General features: G+C 43.5%; 1 protein-coding gene across 3 annotated transcripts in view; it reads right to left on the bottom strand.

The window, feature by feature from the left end:
- Positions 1-1,188: 1,188 nt before the first annotated feature.
- Positions 1,189-14,403, bottom strand: part of PLAU (plasminogen activator, urokinase) — a 59,270-nt gene continuing 46,055 nt past the window's right edge. For 2 of the 3 annotated variants that reach the window (XM_075934691.1, XM_075934692.1), the window contains 10 exons: positions 11,277-11,396; positions 9,843-9,900; positions 9,551-9,655; positions 8,731-8,905; positions 8,264-8,361; positions 7,440-7,635; positions 6,724-6,869; positions 4,689-4,829; positions 2,915-3,063; positions 1,189-2,519 (listed from right to left, as the gene is read on the bottom strand). In XM_075934691.1, coding sequence (XP_075790806.1) covers positions 2,325-2,519; positions 2,915-3,063; positions 4,689-4,829; positions 6,724-6,869; positions 7,440-7,635; positions 8,264-8,361; positions 8,731-8,905; positions 9,551-9,655; positions 9,843-9,900; positions 11,277-11,336 — 1,323 coding nt within the window. In that variant the 5' untranslated portion in view covers positions 11,337-11,396 and the 3' untranslated portion in view covers positions 1,189-2,324. Of the gene's footprint in view, positions 2,520-2,914; positions 3,064-4,688; positions 4,830-6,723; positions 6,870-7,439; positions 7,636-8,263; positions 8,362-8,730; positions 8,906-9,550; positions 9,656-9,842; positions 9,901-11,276; positions 11,397-12,977; positions 13,107-14,403 lie in introns of those variants that run through there. The other variant, XM_006126353.4, reaches the window with a different exon arrangement.

Raw genomic sequence — 14,403 nt, 5'->3', positions numbered from 1 at the left:
CTGCTGTTGGTACATTGCAGATACAGACTAGGTTGCTGTCTAATTCCTTGGCATCTGTGTAACCCACACACCTCGTGCGGGTCACTGTCCCATGTAGTGGCACTTAGACCACTTACAGCAAGAGAAGCTCTACAAGGAAGCTCTATAGCCTAAGCTGAGAGCCAGCTGGTTTTATAACTCAAGCTGTAGAGGCTCCTACACTAAGCTCCAGAGATCCTAGGTTCAAATCCACCCGGTAGTGGTTACATGTAGAAACACCAGAGGATAAAAGTCTGAACATTTCGTACTTACTAAAGGGCATGTATAGACTGCCAGCAGCTTTTGAAAGAAGATATGGAAATTTGGTGCGAATTTGTATCTCTTTTTCCAATCCTGTTTTCGGAAGAATTTTTTTGAAAAAAAGCAGTCTAGATGCGGTTCTTCCAAAAAAAACCAACCAACCAACCAAACAAACAAAAAAATACCACCCTTTTTCTAAAGAACCCTTTAATTAAAAAAAAAAAAAAGAAGGCATTTAAGTGTTTTTTTTTCCCCCGAAAGAACCGCATCTAGACTGCTTTTTTTTTTTTTTTTTTTCGAAAAAAACTTTCAAAAACGGGTTCGGAAGAAGAGATGCAAATTCATGCCAAATTTGCATATCTTCTTTAGAAAGCTGCGGGCAGTCTAGAAATGCCCAAAGTGAGCTCGAAAGGAGAGCAAGGTTGGGTTAAGCGACTGAATTGTACTTTAATTCCATTATTAGAGCTAGTGAGCATCTTTTTCCACCTCTGTTCTCCTAAGGTTCATTTCTTGCCTTCCTGCAGCTGAGAACTAGAGTAAACCTCATAGAGCAGAGTGAGGAAGGAAGGACCTTGTTATGTTTCTGTTTCTGTGCTGATACTTTCCCTACAAAAAGCAAAGAGCTTTCTAGGGGGCATCTGGTTCTGTTTGCTTCAGTGACTAAACATCATGCAAATGGCAGAATTGTTAATTAACTTTCCTGCAGCTTTGCTTGTGTGTACTATAAACACGAAATCCAACAACTCTGAGTTGTTGCATCTCCTCTTAAAATACGAGGCAACTGGCCCAGAAGTCATGATTCGCTCAAAGCCAGAGACGGGATGGGAACCAGGAGTTTGCAGCTCCCAATCCTGTGTTCAAATCATCCCCTTGTAACTGTTGTACAGAGAAAAGAGGAGAAGCAGCCACTTAGGAATAGCAATTTTTATTGACAGTTTTTACCCCCAAAATACAAACAATAAGTTAAACAAAATAAAATCATTAAATAACAGTAGAGGTTCCAGCCCTCATACAAATATTGTCTCCATAAAACAAAAGCTAGTTAAAAATTAAAATGCACTGATGTACTATGAATCTTGGGAAAAGAGGTAGCTCCCAAACAGTGACGTAAGACCACGTTCTGGTATTTACACGCATGCAACTTATAATGGGCATGTATGGCAGCAGACTTAAAGATTGATTTTTGAATCCTTAAATCTTGCCATCAGTCATAATAGACGTGCTGAGTTGGCAGGATCAGACCAAAATATTCCTGAGATGGTTTGGACATCAACTTGGGTCATTTATAATGACTTGCTTTCTGGCAGCTCAGCCCCTAACTAACCTCATTACAATAAAGCGCCCTTCTATTATGGCTCTTTCTGGAGGCACAACTCCCATTTACATTCATGATCATTCAGCATGTCTCAGGAGTACAGGACTCTGCACTAATTGCTTCGCTACCGTCATTCAAAGTGGAGCAGTGCCTGCGGGGTTCTGTTTTTCTTTTGTCTAACCAGAGCTGCAGTCAGCCCATAGCAATGCATTGATAAAAATCCTCTTTCTTGTGCTCACAGCATAGGTTGCCTTGTGGTTTGTATCCTGACATACCTCAAAATGTTAAAATAAAACAATTATTTGTTTAGGTCAAATATTTACAAAATACAAACTTTTAACAAAAAGTTACAATTTAAAACTGTTCCCTGGATGGTTGATAAACCTTGTGTAGGTAGTTGTAAAAGTGACTAATAGTGATTCAGATATAAAGGTGGGAGAACTCGATACATACAATATCTCAATTGGAAATACGCATTTCAGTGTTAAATCTCTAAGTCTCCCATGGAATGGCTTTGAGGCACTCCATGCAGTGGCCAGTGGAGATACGGGTTACAGATACACCACTATGAATGTTGAAAACAAACCACACAGGCTTTTAAAATGAAGCCCCAAGAGAGAAACACTCAACAGATCAACTCCAAACTATTATGCAGGGTTTCAGTGTACTGCGATTGGAGGCTCAGGGGAGTGCTAGACTTCCTGCTTCGGATCCATGCTTCGAGGACAGGTCACTTCCATTTTGGGAGGCTGCGGCTTTTGAAACTGACTTCCTTCATGTTGGACTCAATCCAAGAAAGGTATCGAGTGACTTTGGTGTAGACGCCGGGCCTGTTTATTTTAGCACAGCCTTCTCCCCAGCTGACAATCCCATACAGAGACATCCTGCTGTTGTGCTCACAGGCCAGCGGTCCTCCGGAGTCTCCCTGACAATGAAAATAAAGACGATCACAGTCTGATCTGCTGTGCACATCCACCCACCGCTGTTCCAACATGAGGGGCCATGCAGGAATTCTAGAAGCTGTCCTAGCTCTTAGCCATGAAACAGCATTGCTGTTCTTTCACGAGGTGAGGCCGGGGGAAGGGAGAAAGATTGCAGCTCCTCCATCACCAGCAAAATATTTTCTGGTCACACCTAGCTACTGTGGGGTGAACTCCACTTAATCAATGAGTAGTCCTTCAGAAATGATCCACAGTCCCTCTCTGCAAGGCCAGTGGACTTCAGAGATTCCAGGGATGTACCATTAACACAGACCAGGTGGATTATAGTAGAGAAACTGGGTCAGCAAATGGTTTTAACACAACACATAAACATTCCTACCTTGCATGCATCAGTCTTCCACTGCACATCCCCAGCACAGATCATGTTGTCATTCACCTTCGTTTGGTCATAGTATTTATCCTGGCACAACGACTGTGATATTAAGTTCACGTTGGCTGTCTTTAGTATTTGGGAGTAGTAAATGCCCCCTGCAAACAAAGAGCTTGGTTAGATTGGCTTTCCTCCCAAATCCTCATGCTGTTTTGGACACTCTTCATGCAGCAGAAGAAGTTAATTTGTCCACGCAAAATATCAATTTTGAGACTGCTACATCTTTGTTATTTACTTTTTAGCAGATGAATAAGGTGCAAAATACATTTTTTCCATTGGAATGTTCTGTTTCTCAAACAGAAATCTTATCTGAGTCTGACCAAAAAGCAGTGCTTGAGAGTTTCTCGTATTGGGGCCAAACCTACAGTCTTTACTCACGCAGAAGTGCAACCTAACTTCCAACTCTTGTCTGCAGCAGGAATGGAGAACTGGGTTGTATCAAAGTGTGAAGTAATTTTGGTGAGAGTTCCTCCTTGAACTGGGGCATAGCAAGGGAAATTGACAGGGAAAGTCAGAGAGGGTCCTGAAATTCAAGTTATCAAAAGGATGTGTGAGGAATTAAAGGAGGAAGACACGCCTGCATTATTGGCGTGATGGGGCACATCAAAGCAGCCAGTTTGCATGGCTTATTGACTTGCGAAAAGGTGGTTGTCTGAGTTTGGTGGGTCTCAGTGGAGCTACCTTGGCTCTCTGTTAAAATTTCTAGAATATGCACAAACAGTGCTGCTCTAGACATGTGCCTCTTCCACACTGCAGCAAGCTGCAGTTATTGGGTAGATTTTTAAAGGAAGGGAGTTAGAGATGAGCTCCAGCAAACTGAGGCACTTGAAAATCCCCAGCCTTTGCTTTTCATGTGGTCACCTTCTGTATCCTGATTTTAAGGTTGATATGCTTCTGTACTAGTACCTATGTTTTGTTCCTCATTCCTATCGAGGCTTAAAAGAAGGATTCTCCCAAGAATAGAAGAGCCCAAGACCAACCGGTGCTAGAGTTGTCAGGGGAGGGATGGAAACCCCTCCTGGCATGTGGCAGTAGTGGGGACAGACCACACACTGTAGAAACAACTGTAACAAGTGAGGGTGTGAAGAAGAAAGCTACGGATTGTTGGGGCAAAGTCAGACTACTCATCAGGAGTGGGATTCCAAACACATGAATTAAAAACTGTTTGAGACTACTTGGCTTTAATACACTATGTGCAAATCACATCGATAGAGCCCTGCCAAGCTGCGGCTATCCGCTTCGTATCCGTGGGTCTCCACATCCATGGGTGTGAATAGCCACAGCTCATTTTGCAGATATGGATGCAGATCCAAAATTTGTATCTAGGACTGTGCAAATCTGCGGATATCAGATCTGTGGAGGTCAGTGGGGATATCTGTGGCTCAAATCTGCAGATGCAGATGTGGATACAAGTTTTGCATCTGTGTAGGGCTCTACATGTTGACTTGTTCTGTTGTTTAAGACCCCAAAAAAACAACCAAACAAAAAAACCCCCACACCCTAACACCACTCCTACTTACCTATTCTTCTAATTTGTGTATTAAAATAATTTTTGGTCAATTCTCTCCTCCTCGCCACCCCACCATAGCACAGTACCTAGCTTTGTATACTGGGCCGACTTGATTTGCAACAATGAAAAGCAAAAGTATAGAAGAGTCCCATGTTTGTCCAGTCACACATGCCCTCGTTCTATCAGTATAAGTTGAAGATGATAGTCACTTACAATTGTCTTCTTTCCCGTAGCCAGAAACTTCACACTGGAAGTTGGGTTTCAGCACTAGGTTTTCAGATGGCAAACAGATAGTTTTGACAAAATCAGATTCTACTGCACAGTATCCGGAAGGAGACTTGATTTTCATGAGAGCTAGATAAAAATCAGAGTGGTTATAGTTAATATTGTGAAGCAGGAAACTAGTCTATTTAACAATCATCTGAAATTATACATTTCCAACAGGTGTTACAATTCTTCATGCCTGCGATCACACACTGGAGCCTGATTCTGAGGTCATTGCTTAGAAAGGCTATTATTTTAGACACACAGATCTTTGCCAAATTGAAACTGACAAGTGTTTCACCCTTTAACTTCATCCACCCAAGTGACAGTGAATGGAAACACAGTGGAGTGGAGAAGTTAATCGGCAGGTGTTCCTGTCCACCCAGCTCCCTGACTTGAAAGCGGGGGTAGTATCTGCTGTCCCTCTAGCTGAGGATCTATGGTGGAGGAGGAAGAGGTGCTATGTCCTTGCGCTATAGCACTCAGCCACTAGAGTCTCCCTTCAGATTTAAACATTGGTTGAAACTTCATTTGTTTCCAGCCCAGATTGTGAAAACATGGCCACTGTCTTTTCTAATAGGTAACCGGAGGAGGGATGGTGGAACTGAGGATAGCACTTGCAAAACTAGCAAATTTGGTGTTGCAGACAATGGAAAGAGAAACATAAAGTCTTTATTTTGTGGAGGGGAGGAAGGGGATGTGAAATCAATTTTTTTCTAAAGTCTGGGAAAGTGCCATGTAATGATACTTACAATTTACATTTGTAGTTCACATCTTAAAAGTGTTTTACAAATACTGATTTGCTCAAAAGGGCATTCTAACTCCATACAGACCAAGTTATCAGGAGTCCCTGACTTCTAGTTTCCTCTATTCCAACTACTAGGCTTGCTTTGTTCTGTCTCAAGGTATGTCTACACTGCAACGTTATTTCGGGACACCAGAGTATCCCAAAATAGCGATCCCGTGTCTTCACAGCAAGCCCTTTATTTCAGGTTCTCTGTTCCGACCTTCCTGCAAACCTCGTTCTGTGAGGAGTAAAGGACGTTTCGGAATAGCGCTTTATTTCGAAATTTGATGCTGTGAAGACAGTGCCAAATGACAAAAAAAGCTTTTTTTTGAAATAGCATCGAAATAAAATACACAATTTGCGTAGCTCAAATTGCGTATCTTATTTTGAGTTATGGTGCAGTATAGACGCACCCTCAGTGCCCCTATTTTAGCAGAGTGCATTTCATATGTACTCAGGATTATATACAGTAAAACCTGTGTTATCCGGCATGCCCGGGGATTAGGTTGTGCCTGTTTTCTAAAAATTCCGGGTATCTGGGGAGGGGAAGGAGCCATGCAGGACCTACGGGGGGTGGGAGCAGTGCATGGGGCTGGGATGTAGCCTGCTGGGGGAAGCACAAGCCACGGGCCGAGGGGGGGACAACAGGATGCGGCCTGGTGAGGCGGGGTGGAAGCTGGGGGGTGGAGATGGGGGGGTGGCCTGCAGAGGAGGGAGAGCTGCGAGGGGGCTGACCTGTGGGGGGAGAGGGGGAGGCGAGGAGATAGGAGGGGGGGTGCCGGGCTGCCAGGGTGGCCACAAGCCGTGGGGGTGCCAGGCTGCCGGGAGCCGCAGGGCGCTGACCTGCCGGGGAGGAGGCCAGGAGGCACGGAGGGGGTGGGGGCTGAGCAGCCATGAGCCGCTGGAGTGCCAGGCTGCTGGGAGCTGTGGGGGGGGGGGGCCAGGTTGCGACCTGGCATCAGGCAGCCGGAGCAGTCATTCACCCTTCCCCAGGTACGTGCTGCACTCATGTCTGACAGGGACGGGGGAGAGCGTCTGAGGAACGGTGCGGCTTAAAGTGCCAGTTTCCTTTTTTTTTTCTTCTTCTTTTAAGAAGTTTTCCCCGGCTCGGAAATTTGCCAGTTTCTAAAGTATTCTGGCTACTTAAGTGCCGGATAGCATAGAATTTACTGTACGTGTATTTTGGACATGGCTTACCAATATCATTGTTGTAGGTGCCTGTTTCATCTGAATAGCTCTCATGAATGATGATTTTTTCCACCTGAAAAGTTTGTTCTCTGTCATCAGTAGTATTCAGATTGGACTTTCCAAGAACAACTTTGAAGCCTGATGGGTCCTTTTCCCTGGGAAGAAGGCAAATAAAGGAACTATGAAGACAATCAAATTTCTGAGAGCAAGGACAGGGTTTGGTTGGTCTTTTCCCAAACGGGTTCATAAGGTGAATAATATTTTAGAGTCCTGTGAACTTCTCCCTTTTTTTCATTCCCTGTTTCAAACATCTTGTGCCAACTGCGGCAACTGCTGACGTAGAAAAGGGGAGGCAGGCAACTTTGAAAATCTAAGCCTAAATGATTTGCTAGTGGATATGGGCTCTTGATATTCTTGTTTTTAAAATGAATGGAAAATGGGTGTCTAAATCTATTATGATACTTAGATAAATCTCCTTCAGAATGTTAATGTAGCTGGGCTCTCTTGTTTCCAGCTGGCGCTAGAGGTGTTCAGGGCTTTTTGAGCAGCATCTCTTCAAAACATTGGCTACCAGGTACAAGATATAGGCTTCTAATGGCTTAAAGAAAAGAACAGTCCTGCTGTGGCTGAGACACCCGGGGTAGTTTTTAGCCATGGGGCATTGCCCAGAGGGTCAAAGCAAAAACAGAGCAGCAGTAGACAAAGAGATGGTGGTGAGTACTTACCCTGAAGAGAAGCAGTGTGCAGCAGTGAGCACCCAGCAAGGGTCAATGAGGCTGCCCCCACAGATGAATAAGTCCTTCTCAGTTCTCCTTGAGTAATGGAAAATGGTGGCTATCCAAGGCTGAGACTCAATAGCCGCAATGTTTCCGCTCACAATCTTGAAATACTTGCTGGAGCTCCTTTGGCCACAGTTGGGTTCTGGGAAAGGAAAGGAAACGCTTGTTGGAGGTATGGCTCAAGTCAAATGCACTCATAGTATGGCAAGCGAGTAACCGGGTTCCCTGTAAGCTGAGCTCTTGGGCGGCAGCACAGGAGAGACTCAAATTTCACCCAGCTGACTAGCAGAATGCTCACAGCTGGCAGCATATGTGTCCACTGGTGGTGCACATGCCTTGGTGTATGCAACAAAACTTATTCTGCACATGGATGGGAAAAAAATAGAGGGAACATTGGTGAGTCCCAGTCCTGGTGATGAAACTGGCTTAAATACCGCTATGTCTTTCCACAAATTGTCTAGAAAATGTGTGGCGATGTCACACCATGTTATCCTTAAGAGCCAGTACAATTTGAAATGGTGGATATTATGAGTTGATTTCTGCTTGCAGATAATCTGTGGAAGCTAGTGGGGCAACAGAAGTGCATTGAAGAATGCTTTGGCCCCCAGTTGTACTAGGAGCCTCCAGTTTGAAATTCATTGTGCACTGTGAAAGGGAGACGGAAAGCTAAAGAATCCTTCCATCCCTCTGCTTTGCACTGACCATCTCTCGCACCACTCGTATGTGGAACTCCAGATATCCAAGTCATTTCTAAGTAAATTCTAACTTACCTGTTTCTTCACGACACTGCTGTATATCACAGTCTGTTTCCAAAGTCCGAAAACCCCTCTTAATGTAACACCAGGGCTTAGCTTTTCCGTTTGGGTTTCTGAAAAATGAAGGAGATGTGTTTTTTGTCAGCTGTACTTCTAAGTGCTAGTGATGTAGTACAACCTGAAATCCCCCTAAAGAGGGTTGTCAGGGAGGATATTTGCAGAAGGAGAAAATAAAACATGAATAAAATATGCAGCTCATCCATGTTATTTGCTGCACTGGGACTTCTCTAAGGTTCTTGAATGGCCCAAGACATCAAAGTACAGAGAGTATCCAAAAACCATTAATTTCAGTGGAAAAATATGGGTGCTAGGCACCTTGCAGGATCAAACCCAAATTTAGCAAGCAGTCTTAGAAACTCCCATCACGCCAAGGAACGCTGGGAAATAACCAGCCCTTTCAGCATGAAAGCTGTAGGAATTACCTGCAGTAGTTGTGTTTTCCCAAGCCAAGCTTCATGGCATTCTCTATGCCGGCATGGTAAAACCTCCTACTTAGCGAAGGGGAGTCCCACGACAAGCATTCTTCATTCCTCTCATTCTTTGACACAGTCCCTCTGTAGTTCTGACCATCGTCGGTGTAGCATCGGCTTTCGAAGTCTGAAACAGGAACACAAAGTTGGCGGCATATTCTGAATTGTTCACGGTATGGCACAGCAGAAAGAAGCCAGGTGGTGACATTCTCATGGGAAGCAAGGTAAGATTCCTGTCACTGTTCCCTGCTTGCCAACAGGTCAATATGGCACTTCATGGCTGTGTTTGGCACACGCAGGGCTAAGACTGAATGCACCTGTGTTTCAGTGCTCCTGAAAATATACAACAATCATGTCTTGAATCCAATCTGTCACCTTTTATGTAAGGATGTTGGTATATTTCACTATCTAAGACTCCCCATACTTCTGGAGATGAGTACAACCAGCTGTAGTTTACAAAATAACAAATTGAATTAAAGAGGTTGTGATCATCTCAAGTTTAGCTAATGACTGAGTAGAGAATAGAACCCAGAAGACCTGGTTGTCTTTATCTAATATTTGGATATTGAATTAGTAATATTTAGATTGTGCATTAATACAAGTCATCAAGACATATCCATTTGTGTTTCTATCAGTGGTACTTTCATTTTTATTGGAGCATAGAAACGGAGATTAGAAACACCTTAAATTTAGAAAACAGGCATAAAGGGAGGGGTGTGTGTAGAGGGAAAAAGGTGGAATATAGAATGGAATAGGAACCACTTTACTATACCTATTTCACAGTGCTGTCCAGTGTATTCTTTTGGACATAAGCAACGGTTAATCCGGGAAAAGAGTTGATAGGAAATGCAGGTTCCTCCATTTAAACAGTTACAATCTGTAAGCAAAAGGTGCCAATAAATTATAAATCTTTCAGTAGAGCCATAAAGTGAAGGATAGTTAACCCATGTTTAATATGTAAATATTCCAAAGTATGTAGTATGTGCTATGTGTGATTACTGTATATTGGGTATATTTTGGCCACAAATTATAGACACAGAGAAATAGAAATGGCAAATACTTACCCTGGTGTCTTGGTTTATATTTGCTCGATAGCTTGTACTGCTGCTGCCAGGTCACAGCCTAAGTGGGAAAAATACAATTTTAAATTTTTTTTAAGTAAACAATTTCTTACAAATTGTTCCTTAATTTTTGTGCTCATTGCTGTCTCTCTCTAGAGCAGCAGTGGGCAGCCTCCAGGTCATGGGCCACGTGTGGCCCATCGGTGTTCTATGTGTAGCCCATGAGACATTTTGTTTACTGTTGTCCAGGGCAGGGTTGCCAGATTCTGTTGGTGTCCGTCAATATCGGTTTTTTTCCTGCCTGTATTACTAAAGTGATATGCATGTTATATCAAGGGCACGTGAAGAGAGGTGTGTGTGATTGCACACAATCTTGTGAGCTCTGTGTGCTCCCCAATCAAAGCCCTGCTACGGTTCAGTCAGCAGATCCCGCAAATTCTAGCTACAAACCTTCAGTTAGTAAAACTGCCCTATCCCGGGAGACCGTCTTGGTTACCACAATCTTGTGGCCCACTGAGATGAACGAGAGCCACTTATGTGACCCACTCTCTAGCCTAGGTTGCCCATCGCTGCGCTAGAGCGCACACAGACAAGTTCCAGCTCTGATCCTTCTTGCATGCTAGCGTCTGGCTTGTGTGCCTGCAACTGACAGCAGAGCTAGGCCATTCAGTGCAGGAGATCTAGTGAATGGCGATTGCAGTAAAGTAGAATGAAAATAGCCAGCTGCTTGAATGTACCAAATCCAGACTTTTTGCAGTTCTGCCTCAGAAACCAAGCTCATATGGCCGCACAGTGAGCGAAGGGAATCCACCTCCTCCCCACCCACCTACACCAGACAGTGGAATAAAAGCACAAGATTTGTCCACTGTTGTAGCCCTTAGTTTTTGGCAACCCTACTGCTGGTGCATCCTTGCTTCATGGTGGTAGTGGCCCACAGATCTATACAGCAATAGCTCTGCTTGCCATGTGCACCAGATCCTGCCTTTGCTTGGGCATTGGAATTATAAGGGGCCTCTGCTCTAGAGCAGAAGCCAGAGTTTGATTCCTAGTTACACTGTCTCTTGAAGTGGGTGAAAACACAGGACTTGGCTATAGAAGGCTTCTGTTGCATCCATGTGTATGGACAGCATTGCCCTATGTGATACAAGCCGATAGGAACCAAAATAGCCAATGTTAGAGTCAGGGTTTGGGGGGAAGCATGCCAATCAAGCCTAATAGCCTACGTTAAATCTCTAATTCCTGGTACTCAGCGCCCTGCAATTGCACTAGAATTAGGAAGAAAAAAAGGCACCGAAAAAGGGCTGATATCTGCCTATAGCAGGATGCTAACAATAGGCCTGGTTCCGCGGTGTAAGGGGAAGCTCTTATCAAATGGTCAAAAATGGAAATAAACAGGAGCAGTGCTGAGTGAGCGGCCCTGCTTGTTGCGAAACTTACAGATTCAAGGCTTGTGACAAGCGCTCCCAGCGTAAGTGAGATAACGATGAGTAACTTCATGGCGTTGGGTAAGTCCTGATTTGGTTGGTTCCTCTTCTTCTACCTGCAGTATTTCCGCTTCTGAAAATAAAAGAGGAACTTAAAGTGGTGTTATGGCTTGGGATGGGAAGTTACAGTTGGCTGCTTGGATTTCACCAAGAACCACAGAATGCTCAGGGGAAGGAGCAAAAAGGAAGGAGCGTGGACTATTTTTCCTTCTTTCCCACGAACTAAAAGAGCTGGTTGTGTGAACCCGGCCTCAAACACATTTTAAAGGATGGATTCCCCATTGAGTTATTTTGCTGGTGCGCTTTTTAACGCCTTTCCTTAAGCTAGAAAACTTTCCTCTCTGAGACCTCTACCACAGCCATTGGACACAGAAGCTGAGCAAGTCTGTGGAGACCTACTCCTGCATGTGAAGACTTGTGAATTCCTGGGTGAAACATGAGAACCAATCCTACTGTCAGTTAAAGATTTGCTTGCAAACTTCACCTCAAATCACCTGTCCGTGGTCAGTTCAGAAACATTATTTTTATCCTTCTCAAAGCATTGGTGCAAATTTTAAAACTACCCATCTGTATAAACTCAAAAGAGAAGGGGGGTAGGGATGTGGAGAGTTCCCCCCTTTATTCACCACTGCGGAACAGAGCTATTCACACAGAATTCGACAATCTTCTTCGGTTGCTCTTCGAGCGTGGCTGTGTATTCTCAAAGGGTCTTCGAATCGTTCCTGGCCATATTTACAAAGTGCCCAGCATCCAAAATTGGGGCTGCAGACTCAGAAGAGCGCTGCTCCCATTTCAGTAGCTCATTTGCTATCAGTCAGAGTTGCTGAGCACTCAAGAAACCTGGCTTTTCATGTAGGTGCCTGTCTAGGATTCCTTTCTAAATCCAGCCTTTTTCTCCACCCTCCCCATTTATTCTTCCTTCATCCTGCACATGCAGTTGCCAGTGACAGCCAGAGGACTAGTGCATGTGCAGTAAAGGCAGCATAGCATGTTTGTTGTAATCTGTTTATAAGTGATGAGCTACAAAAAACTAAACTGTTTTACAAAATGTGATGGAGGAAGGGGGGAAAAAATTACTGGAGAATGACTGCTTTCACCATTCTAAAGAAAATCAGCACAACTAAGTGGAATGTTTTCCCCTCTTCCCCTGCCATCAGACATTACGTGCCCTTGATTTAAAAAAAAAATCTAAAAGCTAAAAATGTTTAGAGCATCTTCGTTATAAGAAGCACCAGTATCCTCCTGCAGAACAGAAATCATCCCTCAGGTAGCTAGACTAATGCACATTTCTCAAATCCATTTCAGATTGCAGAAAACATTCGGTTTAAAAATAGCATTTGTCTTGAACCAGTTGAGTGCCAATCTTAACATGTATAAAGGTGTAGCATCAGTCATTAATATTCCAAAATTCATGTTCTAAACTCAGTTCTTTACCACCACGCCTTATTACATCTTGCAGTCTGCATGGATCGATATTTTAAAGTTGCATTATCTGATGTCTGGAATGGGAACTAGCAGTTGAAATAAGCTTTCAAATGGCTAAAACACATAATGTGTGTCCTGTGGGTTTTAAAAAAGCAGCCACTCCCTTCCAAGCGGCATGCTGCATGTGTGCTAATAAAATGCAATTAGGTTGTAAAGGCATTGAACTTACCACTCCACTGACAATGCTGAAGGCTTGCAGGGTTCTGCGCTTGTGACAGCAGCAGGTTTAGTCTTGTAGGTCCTTAGCAATCTGAGCCTTGAGCTCAGTTTCTCACTGTTCTGCACAGGAAGTGTATCTGTATATAAACCCTTAGCCTGAGAGGTGATTGGCTGGCTCCAAGCATTCCAGCCTGATGACAAGCTACACCGGTTAACGTTGTCTCAAGCTTTGCACCATTAGGAGAATTTTTGTTTTTAGAAAAGAGGACACTTAACCCTTTGCAAACAAACACCTCTCCGAATGACTCAGGGGGAATTCTAATCTCTTCCTAATGTAGTTACACAGTAAACCATGTATAATCCAACAGTTAAATGTACTCTGCAGTCTGAATTAGCTCTTTGTAGAGTTGCTTAGCTTACTATGCTGTTAATCACTTACAGCAGTATCGAAAAATGGAGTAGAAACATGGGTGAGGCTTTTGATAAGGGAGGAAATATATTATTTGTGTTGTAACTATTGTGGATTTTTACGTAAGTTTATATAGCACCTTCTATGCTGAAATGCCTCACGACTTTACCATCTGTTGGGCACACACATTGATTAGGGCAGAATTTGCCCCAATATATTGAGAAAATAATTCCCTTTGGGTGAAACAGCCATGACTTGGGGATAAAGAGCACATGCTGAGCACCAACAGAACGTTTAGAACAAGGGAATCAGGAATACCTTCTCTAGATGAAATGCAAGGGGTCATTCTGAATTAGCAGAATCTATTATCCCCACTGCAGTCTAGTTAGAACACAGAGTTTGGGGAGTGGGGGTAAATGGTTATTCTGTTGAGAGTGATTTGCCCATTACTCCAGCACTCCCTATTCCTGAGAAACATTCCATGGGATCGTTCTAATAATCAAAGGATTCCAGAGGTTCACTTTTGTCATGTCTGATGGAATCTGCAAGAATATGGGGTTTTCTTTAGGTGTTACAGTGGTTACTGTGTCAAGGGGGAATGAAATTTAATTAACTTGGAAGCTCAATATTGAGGGTGCGTAAAAAAAAAACCCACAACTTTAAGCTGCATTAGACCCACTCACTTTTCTTGCCATCAAGATTTAACAGACTCATTTAAAGAATAGTCCATCTTGGAAATCCAGGACTGAGTTACCAACAGTAAAAAATGGGCCAAATTCTTCTAAGACCCAATCCCCATGAAACCCTGTTAGCTTCAACAGGGCTTTTATAGGGTGTAAGTCAGCGAAGACCTTGCTCTAGATTTTTAAGGAAACCCAGAAGACTGGTTCACCTGCTGACTTTTAACACACCAATTGCACAGTTGAGACTAGAGGGAGCCACTTGAAAAGAAGAAATGAAACCTCCATTAAAAGCCCGACAAAAGCATTTTTTGTTTTCTTCACTATTGCCTTTGAAACACACATCT

The sequence above is a fragment of the Pelodiscus sinensis genome, chromosome 8 (assembly GCF_049634645.1).
Source record: "Pelodiscus sinensis isolate JC-2024 chromosome 8, ASM4963464v1, whole genome shotgun sequence".
NCBI classification, from domain to species: Eukaryota; Metazoa; Chordata; order Testudines; family Trionychidae; genus Pelodiscus; species Pelodiscus sinensis.
This window is presented reverse-complemented; position numbering and strand designations above follow the sequence as displayed.